At 46.3% G+C, this 22536-nt stretch overlaps 1 protein-coding gene across 4 annotated transcripts in view; it reads right to left on the reverse strand.

Annotated features, from left to right (window-relative positions):
• NTNG1 (netrin G1) overlaps positions 1 to 22175 on the reverse strand; it is a 301686-nt gene extending 279511 nt beyond the window's left edge. For 3 of the 4 annotated variants that reach the window (XM_066353127.1, XM_066353128.1, XM_066353125.1), the window contains exons 1-2: positions 21295 to 22175; positions 12564 to 13325 (exon numbers count right to left, since the gene is read on the reverse strand). In XM_066353127.1, coding sequence (XP_066209224.1) covers positions 12564 to 12809 — 246 coding nt within the window. In that variant the 5' untranslated portion in view covers positions 12810 to 13325; positions 21295 to 22175. The remainder of the gene's footprint in view (positions 1 to 12563; positions 13326 to 21294) is intronic. The other variant, XM_066353126.1, reaches the window with a different exon arrangement.
• Between the last annotated feature and the right edge of the window lie 361 nt (positions 22176 to 22536).

Below are 22536 nucleotides of genomic sequence, written 5' to 3' on the forward strand. Positions count from 1 at the left end.
GTGCAAGATTGAGGACCCCCATTGCAGTCTATATATCCCAAAGACCATGTATGTATCAGAGAAATAATCTTTAATATGCATGTTATGATCAAATTAACATACCTCTGTTCTAACAGTTCATTCATTCATTCAGCAAATATCTATCGAGCCCTACTATGAGCAGACACAAGACAGAATTCCTGCCCCGTGGAGCTGGTATTGTGGAGGGGAAAAGAAATATAAAGAAATGAGCCATGTATGTAATACAACAAATAACAGGTCATTGTAACTGATATTCTCCCAGACGGCATGCAGCACGGCGTAACCATTAACATCTTTCTGATTGGTCGGTTTGGTGCCATTTCACTCGCTAAATATAAATAATTTAAACATCGCCCTTGTAAAAAGTTCAGTGAAGAACCACTAAGCAGGTGCAGGGATGGATCAAGGGTGGGAGGAGATGCTATTTTAGATAGTGTCCCAGAGAGAAGATGGGACCCTTTGAGACAGGTTTTTGAGCAGAGACCTGAACAAAAGGTAGAAAAACAAGCTATGAGAGCATCTTGAGAAATGTGGGTCCACACAGCAAGGCAAGAATAAACTTAGCTTTATGAAGAACCCCAAGAAGTGACAGGTAGAGAGGGCTGAACAAGGCAGGAAAGATCGGAGTAAAGTGCAGAGAGGTGTACAGGGACCTGATTTCATAAGACCTTCCAAACAGTAGAAAGGGTTTGGACTTAATTCTCAACGAGACACAAATTATGGGAGGAAATGAAACAAGGCAAAGACCCATCTCACTGAGATTCTTAAAATTTCACACATATAGATCCTATAATTATACAGTGATGCAATATTCCTATTATATTATACACTCTACTATTACATTACAAACCATGTGTAAATTTGATGATGGAATGAGAGTGGGAAGCGGAGAAGACGGCAGACCACAGGAGTCTAGCCCAGAGATGAAGCTGGTTGAGAACTGGCAGTGAGCGGCGAAGACGATGGAAAGTGGTCTGATTCGGGAGATATTCTAAAAGTGGCGCAAGGGGACTCGTTGATAGGTGTAGCGAGGGACGTAAAAGAGTTAAGGAGAATTCCCAGCTATTTTCTCTTGTGCAGCCAGGTAAATATAAGCTAATGTTTAACAGAAATAGGAAAAACTAACGGCAGATTTGGGGCAAAGAAATCGAGTTTCATTTATTCAATTTAACATGGTTGAAACTGCTCACTAGACATCCAAGGGGAGACAGCAGGAAGGCAGCTGGCTATACGATTAATAGTTGTTACTGATACTATAAAAATAAAAAATATCCTGCTAATTACTTTTTTCAACACTTCACCCACAAGAACCCGATTTTTTTTTTTTTTTTTTCTTTTCTAGGCAACAGTTGCTGACTTACTATTCAGGCTTGGGATGGTGAATGCAGTATGTACTCCAGTCTACATGCTTTCTCACAGCTTTTTCCCATTTATATGATCACACTGATGGAAAAGAAAGCAAGAATGGAAACAAATACTGTTGATTGGTTCCCTTACCCCCGAGTGAAGACACTCACCACGTAATGTGCACTTCCAACATTCCCTGCACTCTGTTTACAGAATCCAATTTTTCTAAGTTATTTTAGATGAAAGGCTTCTGAAATTAAAAAAAAAAAAACAAAAAAAACACAAAAACCGCAGGATTGTAGCTCATAGTTGAATCACAAATGTGATTTTTAAAAAGGTTTTTGGCGAAGGGCTTTCTCCCACATAAAACAAATCACATTAGGGGAAGAGTTCCCGACACAGTTTAAGGCTGGGACGTGCACATCCGGCAGGTTTCTATCCCATTCCCCCTACTTAGTTGGAGAAGTTACTTCATCTCTTGCCTCGATGACTTGACCCATTCGTGAAAGAAGGTTAATGATAGGATTGAGGATCAGATTACCCCAACAAAGTCAAAGCCTTCTCTACAGTGTGTGACCTCATGTAAGTTCTTGATAAATATCAGCAACAAATATTCTTTGTATACATACAGACCAAGTTCAACTCGACAAGCGGGCAGTAAGGACTACTGTGTGTGCTTCACACCGTGCGAGGCACTATTAAAGCAGTGACCGCAGTGGTGGGTGAACAGAACTCTATTCTGAGCCACCAGATGGCCTTCCTGGGCCGATGTCAAATCAGAAACGTAAGTTATGGATAGCCCTGGGACTTACTCATCCCACTGGGCTCCTTTAAAATAAAAAAACACAAAGGCTTTCAACTGCCTTCCTAAATTCCATCTGAACATAATAAAATATGCTCTATCCACAATGCCTACAATAATTAAAGTTTTTTCCCCCTTCTTAATAGGAGTCTATTTGGTCCCCAAAAGCACATATGAGATTCGTCTTCCTAATCTCTGAAAATCCACACGGAGTGCTCCAGGCATCACAACCCACTCCAGTGAACACATGGGCCACCATAGCTTGATTTCTATGCCATGAACACATCCTCTTCTGTGACTTGAGCTGACCACACCCACTGGACTCTCCCCTGCAGGGAGAGAGTTCCTCGGAAGTGGGATTTCCTCAGTTTATGGTTTCCAAGAAGAAAAGGGAGCAACGGGAGAGAAACAGAGAGACGTGAGGGGTGCATGATCACTGTTCAGACAGGACCCGGTGACACGGCAGCTGCGGGACCTCTGGGTGGACGTCACCCCCCCTGGAACAGAAGGGCTACTTCTCTGTGCTGAGGCCACATCCGGCTCAACTCCCCATTTAATATTTTAGAGATCAGTTTCCAAGTAGGTTAAGGTCAAAGAGCGAAAACCAATTCTAGTTTCTTCCTCAACTCGCACCTTTTGTGTTCATGGAACCGACACCATGACTCTACCTGCTCCCAGAAAGATGAGAAGAAATGTAACAACCCGCCAACCTCCCGATATTACAGGCGAAACAACTCTCATCGCTTCCCCTCTGCTAAGGAAAGGAATTCAGAAACCTAGAAACGGCACAGGCGGGACCAGTCTGCCACCTGGTCTGACAGGCAAAGATCACAGGGGCTACTTAAGCCTGAGAGGACGTTTTGGTGTGCAACTGCTTCCAAAAGGCCTGGCTCTGTGGGGAAAGGGACACTTTGCTTCGGGCAAATGACAGCTTCTCAGGGTTCATCCATTAGGACCAACAGCTGTGAGGGGGCACTCGGATGAATCCTTCCTGGCCCCGAGATCATGGCTCCGTGCCAGCAAGATCCAGCGCAAGAATGTGGAAAGTGTCCATGAAACAAAGGGTGTGGAAGAGAACCTGAAACCAGACCTGTTCTTCTGGGAGAAAGAATGTTCATATTTTTTAACATGATCAACTGACAAAGAAAATGGTGTCTGTGTAAAGGGCACAGATATTAAATTTAAAAAAATATTATAATATATGCACATATTTAAGTAACGGGTTATAGTAGAAAAGTTAGAAAAGGAGCTAGAAATACAAAGGTTTAAAACTACTCCAGGGAGTAAATTTAAATAGCCAAGGAACATTAGAAATGAATCTTTTCAATAAGCAAATAAACGCATCTTTAAAAAATGAAATGTCATTTTTACCATCTAGCCTATCCCTATATCAATGCCAATTAAAAAAAAAACACACAAAAAAAGCAACTCCCCCACCCCCCAAAAAAAACCCCGACTACCTTAGCAGAAAAGGTTGTGGGAATAGGATAATTTCATTAGCTTTTTGGGTAAACTACTTATTTTCATTTATCTGCTATAGAGGAAAATTTAAGAATACAATGCCTAGTATTGATGAGGATCTAATGACTGAAACATTTTCATAAAATGCTGGTGGGAATATCAATTTGAAGACTATTTTTCTGGAGGACAATCTGACCTAGGTTGAGAGTCTTAAAGTGACAAACCGAACAACCTCACTGTCCATAACCAGAAGACCGGGTAAAGAACTACCCACATAGGGTGTATCTCAAAGACTTGACGTTGAATTAGAAAAAGGAAGTTACCCAACGATGTATGCAGTCTTTTCTCCTTTGCGCAAGTTTCCAAAAACCACGCTGCATCTAGTTTGTGGCTCGCGATCCACATACTATTTTCAATCACTTGTTAAAGAAGAGAAAAACAGTATGGGAGGACAGAGCACATAGAAAGAGTTCGTCCTGCTTCGTGAAGCTTTTGTTTTGGTTGCCTGTGTGGATAAGTGTGTGTTTCCTGAGTGGCAATATAAAAAGTATTTCTCACGGTGGATCAATTTAAAGCAAGTTTTAAAGCTACCGGTCTAATTTACAAGGTGTGATTTGCTTGTCCTCAGCTTGCTGCTCCCAAAGACGTCTCCGGACTCTGCCCTCTACCGTGTGGCTGAAGCTGTCCTCCTCCTACCGCCAGGCGCTCTCTCCTGTCCAGACAGAGACAGCAAGCCCCAGAGAGAGAGGGCTCTAAGTCGCGCATCCTGGTTCCAGACCCGTGTCCTCTTCCCCATGACTGACGTCTAGCATGTCCATGCCGTTCAGTGGTGACTCCATCCCTGAGAACCCAGGACTACAGCCCTACCCTTGAGTCTCAACTAAATATAATATAATGAGCTCAACATCCCCCAAGTATACGCATTGAATTTTGGAGGCTTGGGACATGGAAGAGGTGTATGTTTAAGTGAGAAGACTGGACTTATCATCACAACACTTGAACAGAAAGAAAAAATAAATGGAAATGACATCAAGTCATCCGAGGGGAAACATAATTAAATAAAATACTGTATATCCACATAATAAGATATTGATGGCTTTCAAAATCATATTTTCTACGGGTACAGAATAAGTAAATGCTAAAAAGAATGCTAAACGGAAAGGGCGAAAAACCCCTTGCGATGTGATGCCAATTCTAGAAAACAAAACATGCTCTGGTCAGGGAGCGAGGTTTTCAAGAAATACGGCAAAACGACTGGAGTGCTGTGTGTGAGGCCTCCATCCTTTCCAAAGTTTCTACTTGGATGAATACTTTTTTAATTAAACTTACGGGGTGACATTGATTAATATGATTCTGTAGGTGCAAAGCATACAATTCTATGATAGATCATCTGCGTATTGTATTGTGTGCCCAACCGCCCAAAGTCAAATCTTCTGTCACCATATATTTGACCCCCTCGACCCTTCACTGGCCCTCCAGCCCCCTCTCCCTCTGGTGACCACCAGACTGCTGTCTGTGTCTACGAGTTTTGGTTTGTCTGCTCATTTGTTGCTTTCAGTTTTATATCCGACATTTGGGTGAAATCAAATGGTTCCTGACTTTCCTCTGTCTGACTTATTTTGCTTAGCATGATACCCTCAAGATCCATCCATGGTGTGGCAAATGGATAAATATTTTTAAAGGATTCAATTAGAAACGGGAAGAGTCCCTCCTATACCGTCTCAGCATCAGCGCTCAGAGCACTTGCCCTCTCCCATCTGTCCTTTGAGGACATCATCACGAGCTGCCCAAGTGCAATAACTCAATTTTTCTAGCCGTCTCTTAATTTACAGAGGAAAAAACAGACCTTAGATTCCTGATCAAAGTTCTGAAGAAGGAAGAAACATTCTGGAAAATCAATACTGCACTTAAAAAAAAATCAATCAGTCAATTAAAAACATGGTATTATTTATCTGTTGCCTGGGAGCATAGCAAATGCCCTGAGACAGAAAAGCAGAAGAAGGTGGTGTTCTCTGCATCGGAGGACTACATAACGGCATGTCTCTGAAACCCCAGGTTGAAATAACAAGAGGAAGTTACACAACGACTTATACAGTAGGCTGTGTCACATGCTCTCTCACTTAAAGAGCAGTGATCTAGTCATAGAGCCAGGACAGCGTAAACGCGTGCAACAGCGTGTACGTGGGTATAGAAAACAATAAAATGTACTAAAGGGCTAAATGGTAGGGGGAAGTATAGAGTACACAGGCACAGTTTTATATATATATGTGCATCTGTTATATCATATATGCACACAGAGAAAGAGAGGAGGTTAACGGGCAGGAGACGATAAGCTGAACTTGACAGGAAGAGTGTAGAGACATGAACTTGAGCGAGACCTTGAAGGCTGGGTGGGATTGGGATAAGTAGAGAGCAGCAGAGTCTCTGAGCATGAGCAAGAGGAATGTCTTCTGCTTGTCCAGGTAGGAAAAGAACACATGAGATGAGGGGGTGAGTCTAGTCCTCAAGGTCAAAGGCTCAAGATACCAGCAGAGCTCCAAAGCTGAGCCAAGCAAGCCGTCAGCCCCCTCCCCTCAAAAACAATACACCGGTGGGGCCCCCAAAAGAGTCCAGGCTTACTATGGTGTGCTTAGGCCGCGTCCTCTCACACTTCTCAGCTGAAGGGGGGAGTCAAAGTGCTCGACTCCAAGGCAGTTCCCATCTTGAAGTCTGTTTCGCCTTCAAACATCTTGCATCCATCGTGCATTCAGTTAAATGCCTCCCCTAATCCTAGCGTGCCTCTGGAGCTCCGGGGGTATGGGCCAGGGTTTATCTACGGGGCCCACTCCAACATCGCCAGAGTTAAGCAGAAATACCTACGTGTACACAGGTCTAAATGATCAGGTGCTACACTTAGCTCCTCTTCCATCCTCCCAGATAGCTATAAGACGTCGAGGCCACTGTGCCGTCCTTTAAATGCTGCGTCCCACCCACCCTGTTTACTTGTCTTTTTCAGACACTGTATATAACATTAGACACTCGGTTACCAGAGAGCATTTTCCAAGTAGCCCTTCAATATGCAAACAGTGTTCAACCTTTAAATTCTGAGCGCTGGTCTCACTTCCCCACCCTCGGGGCACACACCGCTGGGTATCCCTTGCGCTTCGGGCTCTCCCATACTGCCTGCGGAGGCGAGGGGGCCGGGGGCGCCATGTGCCACGTGACTGGGACTCTCACCACCACCTCCACCACCACCAGGCCGTGCCTGTGTTATATGCTCTGTTCACTCCACTCCGCACGCAGTCACCTGGGATGATGTTTGTGGGGTGTGATCCCAACATGGAGAGACAAGGGCACTTGTGCCTGCGGAGGATACTGTCTGGGAACAAGGTGTGACCGGGGTTGGTTTTAGGTTTGGTTAGCACAGCCCTCACCTTTATCAGCTCCCTCCCATAGCCGCCCCCATAAACCCTGCATGGCTATCTATGCCCATGCAGCTTCCAGCCAAATCCAGGGGTTCCCCTCCAATCAGATCGCTAGCCTCAAGTCCAGGGGTTCCCCTCCAATCAGATCGCTAGCCTCAAGTCCAGGGGTTCCCCTCCAATCAGATCACTAGCCTCAAGTCCAGGGGTTCCCCTCCAATCAGATCGCTAGCCTCAAGTCCAGGGGTTCCCCTCCAATCAGATCACTAGCCTCAAGTCCAGGGGTTCCCCTCCAATCAGATCACTAGCCTCAAGTCCAGGGGTTCCCCTCCAATCAGATCACTAGCCTCAAGTCCCCTGCGCATGCGCGCACGCCACAGGCACCCGATGGGAAGGAACGGAAGAAGGGTTGTGCAAACTGAGCAGATTTAAAGCTCTGGTAGCACACTTCCTACTTGAAACAACAGACAACAAGGAGTTGCTGTAGGTCCCTCAACAAGGAAATGCCACAGTGACATCTCAGAAAGATTGATCTCCGTGGACCTTAACTCATGGCGAACATAAATTAAACTTTTCTAAGAAATAAATCTAAATAATGAACTAATAACAATGAAGTGTTAATAATGAAGGAATGGAAGTAGGTTTTTTTTTCTTTTTTTAATTCCATTCTGGTATAATTAAGGGATAAATCAGTTCAGATGAAATATGTCATTGTTATTAAAACTTCATTCATTTATTGAATTATGTTCCATGTGAACAGAGTGTGTTTTTAAGATTGTTCGATCATTACATAAGTCAATGTCATTTCCCGTTTGGGGAAAATTGATATTAATGCCTTGTCATTGAAAACGTCACTGAGTTTATCAAATTATAACTTCTCAAAGGCCACCTGATAGCCACCAGATGGCCTTCCTGGGCCGATGTCAAATCAGAAACGTAAGTTATGGATAGCCCTGAGACCTGCTCATCCCACTGGGCTCCTTTAGAATAAAAAAACACAAAGGCTTTCTACTGCCTTCCTAAATTCCATCTGAACATAATAAAATATGCTCTATCCACAATGCTTACAATAATTAAAGTTTTTTCCCCCCTTCTTAATAGGAGTCTATCTGGAAATAGCACAATATAAAATGATCATTAATAGACCTGCTATGGTGCTTGAATAAATGACTATCAAGAGTGCAGGCACCCATTAGTAAAGAAAATCCATTTCCATTTCAAATTCTGACATTTTATTTAGAAAAATTACACCCCTTCTTTTCATTACTTCAGTAAACATAATGAGGGTATTGCTAACGACCCCTCTGAGGCCTTTCTTTTCCCCATTTTTTTGGTAATATGAACCTACTTGTAATTAAAGGCATGCTACATTAACGATGCCTAGTGTCTCCAAGGGAAACGTTTAATGTCCACCTCATAATATTATGCCAAAATTACACGCACAGAAGACTTTTTAATAATCTTGGCTTCCCAATTTAGTTTTGATTGGCTCTGAACTCCCCACCCCCAACCCCCACCCCCCACCCCCGCCGCACGCAGGGGCGCCCATGTCCACAGCCCTGATCAGCACTTCTGCACCACGGACAGAGCCGACGCCCGAGACTCCTCCCATCCCGGTCATCTCCTCAAAGCTCCTGCTGAACTTACCAGGGAAATCAGCCACGGGCTGGAGGTCACTGCAGATCAGCTGGCCACGTGTGAGTCACTGGGGTGTGGTGCGGTGGCAGGACAGCTCCGCTAGCCCAAATGCACAGAGAATGAGGCGCGGCCCTGTGCTGTCACTCGGCCTGGTACACGGGCCCATGTCGCCCCGCGTTTGCTCTTTGTGCAACTTGCACAGGCCACCGTTGCCAGACGACCTGTGTTTTCTGGCAGAGCTGGGCCACCGGACGCTTTTCTATGGCTCCAAGGGGCCTGTGACCCATATGAACGTGGTCACCCGGCCTGAGACATGGTGCTCAGGCCTCTGCTGCTCTCAGCATTCTTCCGCCTGAACAAAAACAGAGCTATTTTTTTACGCTGCCTGCAAGGTAAAAGCTATCAAATTAAAAAGAAAATGTAAGTTCTCAATTGGCACAATCCATACCTATAGACATATAAATCTGTAGCTCTCTGTAGTCTCCCATTTCACTATCCTGAGTAGAAACGGCAGAATTCTCCCGTAAGGCTAATGTTTAAACTGCTGGTCTTACACAACTTAAAGTCACCGGACACAAAAGAGTTATTAAGGCAGTCACCCAGGCTAATAAGCAGAGAGCTATTGTTAAATGGAATCACGTGGCCCTTTTGTCTCGAGATTTCAGTCTAAAGCGAGTGCAGCGCCTGACCTGTGGTGGCACAGTGGATAAAGTGTTGGCCTGGAATGCTGAGGTTGCTGGTTCGAAACCCCGAGCTTGCCTGGTCAAGGCACATATGGGAGTTGATGCTTCCTGCTCCTCCCCCTGTTCTATCTCTTTCCTCTCTCTCTCTCTTTCTCTCTCTCTCTCTCCTCTCTCTCCTCTGTCTCTAGTAAAAATGAATAAAAAATAAATAAATAGAAATAAAGTGCGTGCAGCATTCGTGGATAGCAGAGAATGATGTAGCAAAGGCCAGAACAGCAAGCTAGGCCCTCAGTGCACTGCCAGTGAATTTCAACTTCACAGAAAATAAACGGGCTACAGGAATGATAGGGCATTTCTCTGACCAAACGTCCCTTCGGTACTCAGAACTGCTAGCGTCACAGCTAATCAGGGTGTCACTCGCTGAGCAGCTGATTACTGAAACCATTTTGCAGCAAATATTTACAGAGCAGGGGCGAGCCATGACTTGCTCGCTGGCAGCTAGCCTGATGTAATAGGCCATAATGACCCGGGGAGCAGGTACGAAAGCTTGTGTCACAGAGGGGAGAGTGTGAGCGTCATGACACAAGTGACTTGGTGGATTCCCATTAGACTTCGGGCTAAGGAGCACCTCAGCAGGTGTGATGTGACAGCACCCCGAGACAGAGTCACCGCCTGGGGTCAGGATCCCTTCTTACACTCAGAGCCTTATGGGAAGTCCAACCCTGCCATGAAAGTGTGCTTCTAGATTGGGCCATTATCACTGACTTGGCATAGACCATGCCATACAGACAAATAGTCCCAAAGTGCGCACTGACGGGATAGATGGTTCAGCCCATTAGGCCCCTCACGGATTCCAAAGTACACGCTGACGGGTAACATCTCACAAACCTCGCTCTCTCCCTTGGAAAACGACTCAGCCCAATGACAGACAACCTTAAATCTACCCAGGCCTCCATGCATCGACATCCTAGTAAAATGTGGCCTCTTAAAAAGACTGTCCTGTGGAGTTTCGCATGAAGACGTCAAGTATACAGGCAACCATAGGGGTGAAGCTGAGTGATATCACTTGAATTTTTTTTTTTTTTTTCCTTTTGGCCTTTTGCATCCCTTGCCCAGTGGACTGGTAGGAACAGGCTTGTTTAAGAACCTTTTAGACCATGTCCCTGTGAAAGGTAGGCAGGAGACGTTCTATAAAGTTCCCCTTCCCACTCGTGATGGGCGAAAGGGATGGACAGACAGACGGGACCCCAAGTACATATGCCCTTGAACATGACGCACAGGAACAGGGCCCAGGAGACATTCTCCTACCAGAGGAGATTTGCTCTTTTCCTTAGATGTACAAATCATTAAACAAGTCTCCAGAACTGGTATGTTGTCATAAGCGCATGAGCGCTACAGTGTTCCCAATAACACGAAGAGCTGGCCCAGAACTCATCCCGCGCTGTAAGGCGTGAAAGACCGTACAGCCGGCCACCTGCACGGCAGACTCCCCCCCACCCCCAGGTGACCAATGAGACCTTAAACTTGACCTTGGGTGAGACATGAGAAACTGTCCTTATGGAAAGCCAACAGACGTCTCCGCTCTTTTTTTACAGACTTCCTGCAGTTTTGCGAATGCGTTGGAATACACTCCCGGGTCGGAAGTCTCTGGTTCCTAACACGCAGCTTCTTTGCCAGCCTGCCTCCCGGAGAGATGGGCCCTCTCTTCGAAATATTTAGTTTTCCAGGGCACTTTAGTCATCCTGACACCTAATCGCCGAGCTCTTTTTCTCACTCTCCATGAAATCAGGTTTAGCCTATAATTCAAACCAGTCCCCAAAGGCACTTCTGAAAAATGGCAAGCCCTTAGCTTTTAGGTGAAAACACTCTTTATTGCTCAAAATCGTTTCCTGTTACAAAAACCTTTTCTTCGATGCTGGGTCTGGGATGATCTTATGCTAATGTAACTCACGGGGGACCGTGAACAGATGTTACTTTGATTAATAGTTTCACTATCCTGAAAATGCCCGGCCAGGTTCAAGATAATAAAGTCAGGTAAGAATACTATTAGAATCTGCCGTACGATGATATCTGCTAGGTGAAAAATGGAATCCCAGTTCCAGCCTTGAATGAAGACCAGCGCTGTAACAAAAGAATAAAACACAAGTGGCGGCAGACGCCCGATGCACGCACTATCTGAATTCCTTAACACGCAGACTTACATCATTTTAACCACTGCACTCTTATACTGATGGCCTTACAGGTACATTTTCAGCAATGTCCCTAGTGAAAATTCAACGTGTCACTCCAATGTTCCCTTCCCACACCGCATTTACCTTTCCACCTAGAAAAAGACTCGTCTAGGCCCTGAAAAACAATGAATTTGGTCACTCTGCTGATCCAAAGGACACTACAGCACATCCTCAAATAACACGGCTTCGCTCCATGTTGACTAGTCCACGCCGCCGATGAGAGGCCAGAGTAACTTCACTCGTGTTCACGTCAATTAGCCTGTGGGACAACCGGTTTTGTAACATGTTGTTTTGCTGAAAGCCACAGAACCAGCCAGCGAGGCGAGGGCTTGCCGCTCTTGAGTCGGTACCCCCCACATCCTTGCCTTTTAGCGACTATGTCTCTAGCACACCAAAGCCCACCTTTACAAAGACCCACGGAAAGCCGCAACTCTCGAAAAATAAGGAACTGCGTAAATGGACCAATCAGACGCTTCTGGAAAAGCTCCCTCTCCACATGCCTGAGCCCCTCTCTCCTCCTCTGCTTCTCTTCTCGCTGCTCTCCTAACCAAAGATTTCCAAACACCGGCAGTGCCCCGATGAGGACAGCCATGACACCTGGGACTGGCCTGCGTGTTATACACGCTCCGTTGTTGAAGTTTGGTAAGGGTTTTATCCTCACCATATCACATATGGCCTAATCGGGTTCCCCATCTCCAATCTGAAATTGAACTTTCCGCGGGACGCTGTCTTTGATAATGTATATATACTGTCGCCGTGAAGTCTTTGGAAAGTGGCAGGTAAGTCCCAAACCCATGATTGCCCTGTGAATTCTCATTCCAAATGACACAAGCCTCCCCGGACCATGAGGCCCAAATCTTCCCCACCCACATAACCAGCTCGCTGCACGGGTTGAGTCTTTTTAAGTCACCTCACTGGTATTCATGTACAACAAGCCCCCACTTACTAGGAACTATTCTAGTCACAAGGTTTGGCTCACCATTGCACAGAACGTCTCAGGCGGGTCTCCGCAGGTGATATCAGGAGGGTCCAGTTTCACTTTTAGGTATTTCGTCATGTCCGTGGATTCCGGCTGGCAGGCCATGTAATCCCAAACTTTCCCTTCTTCTGTATAAATCTGAGTCTTACACACATCGTAATGTCCCCACACCAAAGGGTAGGGCTGCATCACTGACGATACTGTAACCCAAAGGGCGTGAATGGACAGGAATCTTGACAAATACATCTCTAAATTCTTGGCAATCTTCCTGGTGACTATAAGGGTTTGCTTATCTGTGGTCTCTATTTTACATACATCTGCGTCAATACGTAAGTAGAGCTGTATATTTAAAAAAAAAAAAATTAAAAAAAGAGGACGAGACCTCACAGTTAATTCCAAAACCGAACGTCAAGGACTGAAATATTGCACGTGTCCGGGGATATTGAAGACTTTGGTGGAAGGCTAACGACACACATCTGCGTCAGGTGTCAACAGCAGCTTTCGGGTTTTTCGTTGTCCTGGAACATAGCTGTTGGACTGGGGACTAGTTTGGTTTTTGGTAATTTCCAGTCGCAGGCAATGACTCAGCAAAGGGATCGCCCTCCGGCTGTCCATCCGATAGCCCTGGGGGATCCCGGATGGTCACCGCTCACGAGGGCTGCTCAGACGCACTCTGATGTCAGGACGTGAAGCAGAAGGGGGAGTGTCTTTCTCCTGGTGTCTGTTTCCCGTCAATCATTCTCTTCTTCTGGCACCGGCGCCCTTTTCAGAAACAACGAGAATAAGAGTTACTATCCCAGAATCAACACATTCCCAAAGGTAAGGTAGGTGGAAGTTGGGGAGGTTGGATGCAATACAAAGCAAATTGGAAAAAAGCAAAAAAAAAAAAAAAAACAAAATAACAAAGCAAACTGGTGTGATGTAAGTAACCTTTACCCCCAGCTGCTTGACTAGAATGAACAGGCCACAGAAATTATTCCCATTGGGGAGAATTTCAGCATGAAGGAATTCTTGCACATAACTAAGACATGATTGTGAGTGCGTGTGCATGCGTGCGTGCGCGCGTGTGCCAGGTGAATTGCTGGGTTTTGCTTCAAACGTGATATTTCCATCTTGACCAAGCTGAAAGCAAGCAGCTGGACTTGAACATGTCTCACATTTGGGAGGGCTAGAACATCTCCCAGGACAACAGAGGAGGAAATGAGTGTTTTAATAACAATGACAAAGAAGTGACAGTTCGTTGTAAACCTTTTGTCTCTTGGCAAAGAGACCCTAAAAATCTCCAAATTCCTTGTACTTTTCTTAGCTTTTGTTGTCTGGAGTGAAAACTGGCATTGTTCACACCAGCCTGTCCCTTTGGAATTGCCCATTATATAGTGGGAGAATTTAGCATCTTTTGTTTGGCTGCATTTAGTCATAAAGATAATTTGGCTCTGGGTTGGGGGGGGGGGAGAGGGAAGAAAAGATTCAAAAGGAGCAAATTTTCCTTTCATAAGAATTCTCTATTCTCTTACATCTTTTTACAGCCGTGACATCTGCATCTGTAGTTACTTTCTGTAACAGCAGAGAATTTATCCCAAAGGCCAATATTATTCGCTGCTTTAAAACTAAAGGCTCTGTAGTAAAACGCACAATTTAAAATGCACATTTAAAAATAGCTGAGGGTGACTTAACAGGCCATGAAGCAGAATAATACGGCACGAATGCTAAGAGAAAATAAAAATTACTGGTTTAAGATACTTCTGGCTAACTGATAATGCAGCCCGCATAGCAATGGGAGGAACTCACTGGCGAGTTTAACTAGTAACTTATCTCTTCGTCAATCACTGTCAGTATCTAAACAAATTATAAGATTTGGGTTCCAGGTTTCAAAAACTGCACTTGCTTCATCAGTTCATTCATATTGTCATAGTCCAAATAATTATTTCTTTAAACCATTGAAAAGGGTCAAAAAGCCCAGAGTTCTAGAAAATGCCATTAGAGACCCCTCAAGTCACATGAAGCAGTTTAAATGTAGATGTTCACTATGATCCAACAATCTTATAAAAGGAATCCACTATATTTAAATAATGCAACATCTTAAAATGAACTAAGCCACAGAAACTATGAAATGCCAGCAGATGGTTGAATTGTGTTTCCATAGCAAAGTAATTTATAATAATTGCTTTACGGATGCAACTACCATTTTCATTACATCCCATTCATAAAATGTTATCATACCGTTGAAAACTGTGATGTTTCCTATTAGGAAAAGTTGAATATTTGAGTGCCTATGAAAAAATAATTAGCAGTTTTGATCTGAATCTGTCTCTTCTTCGGAACATAAAGACTACACTATGTTGAGTACAATTTGAAATCTTTTTTTTTTTTTTTTTTTTTCCTGAAGTGAGAAGTGGGGAGGCAGTCAGACAGACTTCTACATGTGCCTGGGATTCACCAAGTTTGCTCACCAGGGGGTGATGCTCTGCCCATCTGGGGCGTTGCTCTGTTGCAACCAGAGCCATTCTAGCGCCTGAGGCAGAGGCCATAGAGCCATCCTCAGCGCCCGGGCCAACTTTGCTCCAATGGAGCCTTGGCTGCAGGAGAGGGAGAGAGAGGAAGGAGAGAAGGAGGGTGGAGAAGCATATGGGCTCATCTCCTGTGTGCCCTGGCCGGGAATCGAACCTGGAACTTCCACATGCCAGGCCGACACTCTACCACTGAGCCAAGTGGCCAGGGCCAATTTGAATCTTAAGCCAAAAAGAAACAACATCCCAGAGAAGCATGTGCTGTGGCTACTATAGTCTTCTGGGTTTTTGTTTTTCCCCCCTCCAGATTCATCAGTATATGTAAGTTGATATTTTCAGAAACCTATCAATTTGACAAGTGATAATCCCAAAAGGTGTTAAAATAAATGTACACTTTTCAACAATGTTGACTACTTTATTATAACCAGAACAAACACTTTCATGGCGTATGTTTTTTTAGGGGGGGTGTTTGCAACGGAAGCAACAGAAAACCCACTAATCAGAAATTATTAACTTCAATTCTTTGTTTCAAATATATACACAGCAACTTATTTACCAAGGACGCTGGATTCTTGAGGACCCAAAATTGATGGCAATGACCCTGAGCTGATTGAACACTGCGGGTGAATTCTTCCTGTTATTTTTTAAAATAGGACCCCAAGTCTTTGTTTGAATTCTCCCTGAGATTACTCCCCCCCCACACACACTTTTTTAACCAATGGATATGATCTCCCTATTCCGTTTATTCTTGTTTACTGTCTTTATCCACATGTGGCCTTCCTGAAACTACAAAATATACACACACACACATATATATATATATATCCATGAAAAATTTGGACCCATAGGAAATGCATGGGAACCCATGACTATTTCTTGACTCAACAGTGATCCAACGGTACTGAATTCTCATTAAGCTCCACCAGAATTCTAATGATGGTCATTACACAGAATTATGGACCGCACCATTGATCGAATTCAGAGAACTGACAGGGAAAAAATGCAGAGGACTGCAAGGTATTTGAATATTAGGCATTTGCAGGCCTGTGCGACAGACGTTCTTGACAAGAGGCAGCCAATTATAGCTTACATTTCTGGCACATAACCAGTTGTGATTAATAGTTTTCCATTACATTACAGACGTACTATTAATGTATTAAAAATGTCAAGCCTTGGCAAGCGCTAATATGGCATGGCTCAGTTTGTCGGCAGAATTTACATTTAATGAGCTCCCATTGACACAGGAAAAAGATACTGCCCATGGCATGTTCGAGTTCAGGGGCAGAGGGGCGCTGAGCTGTTCTTGAACATGACCGTTTGATTCCCTTCTCGTTTTTGGAGGTTGGTAGCGCGCGTCACCTTATATGTGCGCTTTATACCAGGGTTCCCTCAGTTTTCGGTGCTATGTCCACGGCAGAGAAAATCCTCTTAATATAAAATCAGTGGGAAGTCAAGGCTGTGAGCTCTCGTGGCGCACAGTGGAAAAGAGGCCTCTGTCAAAATCAGGAGCTTTTCAACGAAACTATAATCATGGCGTCTTCAAAGAAAATGAAATAAGCTGAAAACATTCTGTTTAACATCGCTTACCTAATGGCAATGTAACACTGGCACAGTGGCCTTGGCTAGGTGCGTTACTTCACATATACTGAACTGTTCTCTGCATGCTTTTGTTGGTGGTGAAGACTGAATTTTCCTTGCTTACCCATAGGGCTAGTCTTCCCACCAGGTGAAACTCATCAATAGCGCCTTACAAGCTAGGTCATCACAGCAACTTGCTAGTAGGCAAACTGATTATGAGAAGGACAGCCCCATGACACGTTTGGGGATTTATTTATTTATTTATTTATTTATATTTTTATTTTTTGTATTTTTCTGAAGCTGGAAATGGGGAGAGACAGTCAGACAGACTCCCGCATGCGCCCGACCGGGATCCACCCGGCACGCCCACCAGGGGCGACGCTCTGCCCACCAGGGGGCGATGCTCTGCCCATCCTGGGCGTCGCCATGTTGCGACCAGAGCCACTCTAGCGCCTGAGGCAGAGGCCAAGGAGCCATCCCCAGTGCCTGGGCCATCTTTGCTCCAATGGAGCCTTGGCTGCGGGAGGTGAGGAGAGAGACAGGGAGGAAGGGGGGGGGATGGAGAAGCAAATGGGCGCTTCTCCTATGTGCCCTGGCCGGGAATCGAACCCGGGTCCCCCGCACGCCAGGCCGACGCTCTACCGCTGAGCCAACCAGCCAGGGCCTGGGGATTTAATATACTAAACGAATCCCCTCTGGCCCATGAGGAAACTAATTCTCTAGAGATGTGGGCTTTGAATTCATCTCGGGTGCGTGCATCAGCTCCCTGTGAGCAGCACCGGAAGAGGTCCGGGCAACCTCACCTGTACCTGTGCGCTAAAGCATTCGGGAGTCCTCCTGAATGCAAACGCCCGTTAATATGCTGGGAGGACTCCCTAGACCTCGGACCGCTGTATAAATTTGCAGCACCGAAGTAAAAAACGTGAAATGATGCCACGCCCACAAGTTGATGGATGGTATTGATCTGGACTAAAATGCTCTATCAGATGGCTTTGCAAACAGAGACTGTTCTCTTTCTTCAGGACTCTGTAGCTATTTCCCTTCCTCCTTAAGTGGATGCTGCACAAGGTATTTCACGAGCCCTTTCTTTCAGCAGAGAAGAAGCCCCCCCCCCCCCAAAATATGACATGGAAGTCATAACGACCAAAATTATGGACAGTGATGTTCCAAAGCCGACCGCCAATGTCATCAACTGTGAGGAAGATACTGAGAGTGAATCCACAAACGATCTGGATTGCCTTATTCCATTATATAATCCTGCTCAGAGGTGGGGGAGAGGGGGTAGGAGGCTATTTATTCCATAAACACTCAGCTCCTCAGGGGCACCTGAAAGAGACAGCTGTCGACTCCTTCCTCACAGACATGAAAGGTTTAATAAATATGCTTGTTTCTTAATGGGAAGGAACAAAAAGACTATTGTCCTATTCCATAGGGTGAAAACTAGAAAGAGAGAAGATATAGGTACAAATTCCGTAACCTGTCAGAATGAGCAGCTTCTAACACCGGCACGGTGGCCTTGGCTAGGTGCGTTACTTACTGAACATTCTTTGCATGTATTTATTGGTGGTGAAGACTGAATTTTCATGCCACCTTCGTGGGAACATTTGCTCCTCGCCTTTTGTTAACTCTCAAAATATAAGGAATTTAACGTGTGTTCCGCAACCCTGACTGGCATTTTTCTGTTTGGGTTTTTTTGTTTTGTTTTGTTTTGTTTTGACACTCATACTTGATTGGGTCGTCTGAGCAACCACCTATCCTGAGGTTCTTAATAAAACCAAAGAGCACTCCTTAGTAGTAGAAAGATTGCTGTTTTCACCAAGAGAAGACTGATTAGAGAAATTAGCGTCTATCTGGCAGGATGTTTGAAGATGGGATAATACATACAATCATTTCTGGAGCAGTTCAGCCGAGAAGAAATCTGTTGTTTCATTATCACAGAACAACAAATCTTTCCTGCCCCTGGAAAGGAGTTCGGAGACACAAGGCTGAGAGAACACAGTGGTGAACGTCGACACCCACCTGAAGTTCTGAAACAAAACTCTCGGTTCTGCAGATCAGATTAGTTTTTTAAAGTAGGCTAAACCTCTTTCGGACCTAAAATACAATTCACACGCACACACACATTTTTCTGTGAACATATATAATTGACTTTTAGAATTGAATGAAATCTTTCTTTTTTTTTTTCCAAGTAACTTGGGGCTTTTGTAACTAAAACTCTCTCTCGAAATCTTACGACACTTAGAAAACATTTTCACTAAATGTGTAGCTGTTTAATTTTTTAAAGCATATTACCTGACATTTTTTTCCCCCAGAATAACAACAGAAGCAAAGACTTGTAATTGGCTCCAATTACAAATATACGAAAGGACACTGCAAAATACACTATTAGCCTCCTCCTGAAGAAAGGTAACCTGTATTACTTTTTATTTTTTTAATTTAGAAAATTAAATTTAACAGGGTGACATGGATCAATAAGAGTATGCAGGTTTCAGGTAAACATTTCTATAGCCTGCATGGCTTTAATGCACAAAATAAAAATTTCAATAGGAAATACAGCTTTCTGGGCAAGCAAAGTGTCTTCCTAAAACGTTTTAAGGGTATCCCATTTAAATTTCACCAGAGGCAGTATCGCCAAATGAATAGGACGAATACATGGGATGCTGAATGCCCTCGCGTTAGCCTTTAGTGGGAAGCAAAGCTCACATCATGACACCCAGAAATGGGGAGGAAATACACCCCTCAGGTGTGGAAGCGGGGACTGCAGGCAGGGGAAACACTTGATGAATTTTTAGTCTCCGGATGGTGAGCCACATGCAAAGATTCAAATTTTGTCTCAATGGGAAACTGGAAGTTGCTCATCTTCCGAGAGAATCTTGGACAGTTATGGAGCTGCTTTGTTTTGTTTTGCCAAAGAGAAAGGGGCGGTGGCACATTAGGCCTTCAAAGTGACACAGTTCCAAATACTTAAGGAAACTAGGGGTGGCTAATTCCTCCCCGAGGGGGGTAGAGATGCTTATCAGGGGCTAAACACCCCCCCCCAAACTCTGCCCCTCCTTAGAAAAAGAGAATGTCTGGAAAACTTTTTTTCCTAACAAGCTTAACCATTTAGTATATTTGAATAAATGGTTTTGTTGGAAGATCTTGCTGGGTTTTTTTTTTTTTCCATTTCTGTAAGATAAGAAAACTTAGTATTTTAGTCATAAAATAGGGCCTTATTTCCAGAGCAAAGCTACTGCCAGATACACCATATGTTAGGGGAACGCTGAATCTTGCGCAGAATTTTCCATTCTGCAGATTGACGAACTGTGATAAGGGGTCCGTTCCCTCACCTTTCCCCAGGTCAAGAGAAAAACCGGCAAGGAACGGGGAACAAAAGCCTCGACTCTCCGGAAACCTATGCGATTGGAACGCGCCCTCTGACCCTTCCAAATAAAGTCGCTTTAAAACCCCCGCTAGCATTTTTCCTCTCTCGCTCCATAAAATGACAACCTTCTAAATGAATTTCTTGAAAAAGGAAAAAAAAAAAAAAAAAAAAAAGGTCCCCAGGTGAGGTCAGTCAATAAACAGCAGAGGGCGCAGTTTCTTTTTTTATCCAAGTTTTCCTGTGTATGAATCACTTAATTGGTTATTTTGGGCCCAATAATATTCAGTATTATTTGCATTACATATAGATATGCACAAATCCATATGGGAGAGCAATTCATTGTCCCTCGCCGGATTCACCAACCGATTAATGCAATGCTAGTCAAGAACCCGGGAAAATGATCCAAACAGCATCTCTCCACCAAGTCCTTAAGTCTTTGTATTTTCCCTTCTCCCCAGCTGCACAACACGGGATAGTAAGGCTTTAATCTCGCATCAATAAAGGGGATTAAATAAAGGGAACTTCAAAAGCTCTCAGTGGGACCACCAGCTGCAGTGGGCCGGCAAGAGGGCAAGTTTTCCCCATAAAACAAAGACAATCGCTGAAAGAGAAAAATAAAAAGACCCTCAGTGCCTGGCGTGTGGTCAGGTGTGCGGAGCCAGAGCTCGCTGGGTGCCAGTCCGTCTGTCAGCGGAGGCACAACCCAGTGTCCGGGCTCTGCATACCACACACGGCTGCGTCCCTGCTGGGGGGTCCACCCGGGGGCCCGGGACGAGGGGGTGGGAGTGCGCACGGGCGTGCACGCCAGGGCTCTGCGCGCTGCCTCCTCCCCTCCTCCCCTTGCTTCGCAAACTTCCTCACCCACCAGGAGCCTGGCCTCCCTCGGGTGGCCGGCAGTGGGGGGCGGGAGGAGGGGCAACAGGGGGGGGAGAGGGGCTGAAGGAGGACATCGTGGCGGCACTCACCCTGTGGCCCGATGGCCCTGGTGCCCACCGGGCCGAGCTGACTGCGCGGGGAGGCGGCCCTGCCCAGCCCAGTGCGCCTCAGGCAGCGGCAGCAGCAGCAGCAGAGCCGGAGCCCGAGGGTGGCGCTCCACGCTCCACGGATGGTGGTGGCTCCCCGCGGAGCCTCCCGGGGACTCAGGCACAGCCCGAGGGGCCGGGGTGTGGACCCGGCTTCTCCAAAGCTGCAGCCCCGGTCCGCTCCAGCAGGCGCACAGCGGGAGGGGACTCCACAAGCCCTGAGCCCCTGGCCCACCCGCCACTCCCCGCCGCTTAATTACCTTCCCCTCTGGGCCCCTGGGGGGAGCCTCCGGCGCGTCGCCCCCTCTCGGACGGAGCCCTTACCGAGAGGGGGGAATTCCTTCCGTTGACGTCCTCTTCCCAAATGCAAACGATCAGTGACTTTGACAGGTAGATGAGGAGGAGGGAGCAGGGGTGGGCTGAGAGGACGCGAGGGTGGGGAAGGTGCCACCGCTCCCTCCAAAAAATCCGGGGATATTAATAATGGAATCGCAGCCGCCCGCGGTCTCCAGCCCAGTCCCTCGCCTGCCGGCTCTCCTCCGCGCTTCCTCGAGCCACTGCCTCTGCCACTTCTCGCCTTAAACTTTTACGGAGGGATTTTCTCCCCTATTTCTATTTTCTCTCTCTTTTTAATTCGTTAAGCTGCAGGACAATTTCCCGATTCCCGGGGGATCAGAACCAGCAGCCCGGCGGTTCTACCCCACTCGCGACAGCTTTCATTGTATTTCAGATGAAGACGTTGAGCTCGGTCCGAAGGGGACATAAATCAGGACAATCAGCATTGGCGCCAAGGAGATCCTCTGGTACCGGTTCCGCCCGGGCTTCCTTCGCGCATTCCTCCACTCAAGTCAGAAATGTCACTGCCCAGAGCGTTGATGGCTGCGAGACGCGAGGCACCCAAAGTCCATTTGATGAAATATACATGGCCCACGACGCTTCTGGATTGCGGCGCCGGGCTCCCCGCCCCGCCCGCCCGCCACGCAGGGCCGGACCCTGCTCCAAGCGGCCGGCGAGCTCCGGGCAAACTTAGGGGCGCACTGAAAGGCGGGAGCGAGCGCGGGGGCGGGAGCCGCGGGAGCCCCGGGAGCCGGAGCCCGGAGAAGCCGCAGCAGCCCGCGGAGGGGTGGCATGTACGTTTCACTTAAAAGCGGATCTTCTTCTGCAACTGGCAGCAAGTGGAAGGATTGCAAACCTTATACTACCCGAGACCTGAACGCTCCGAGCGGTCCTAACTCCGTCCCGTTCGCTGCTGCAGCGGCTGCTGCTGCTCTGGCCGCCCCGGCCCGCCGCTCCACCTCGGCTGCGGAGTCTTCCAGACCACCTGCACCCCCCACACCCCCACCCTGCGCCGCGCTCCCTCACCACAGCGAGGTGTCCAGAGACCCTTCCAGCACCTGGCACTTACGCCCTCGCCTGTCCCATCCCTCACTCCTGGTTTTCCCCCAAGCCGAGCCGGAGCGGAGCGCGCCCCTAGCCCCTGGCAAGAATAGCAACTGTGGTTT

The sequence above is a fragment of the Saccopteryx leptura genome, chromosome 11 (genome assembly GCF_036850995.1).
Source record: "Saccopteryx leptura isolate mSacLep1 chromosome 11, mSacLep1_pri_phased_curated, whole genome shotgun sequence".
NCBI classification, from domain to species: Eukaryota; Metazoa; Chordata; class Mammalia; order Chiroptera; family Emballonuridae; genus Saccopteryx; species Saccopteryx leptura.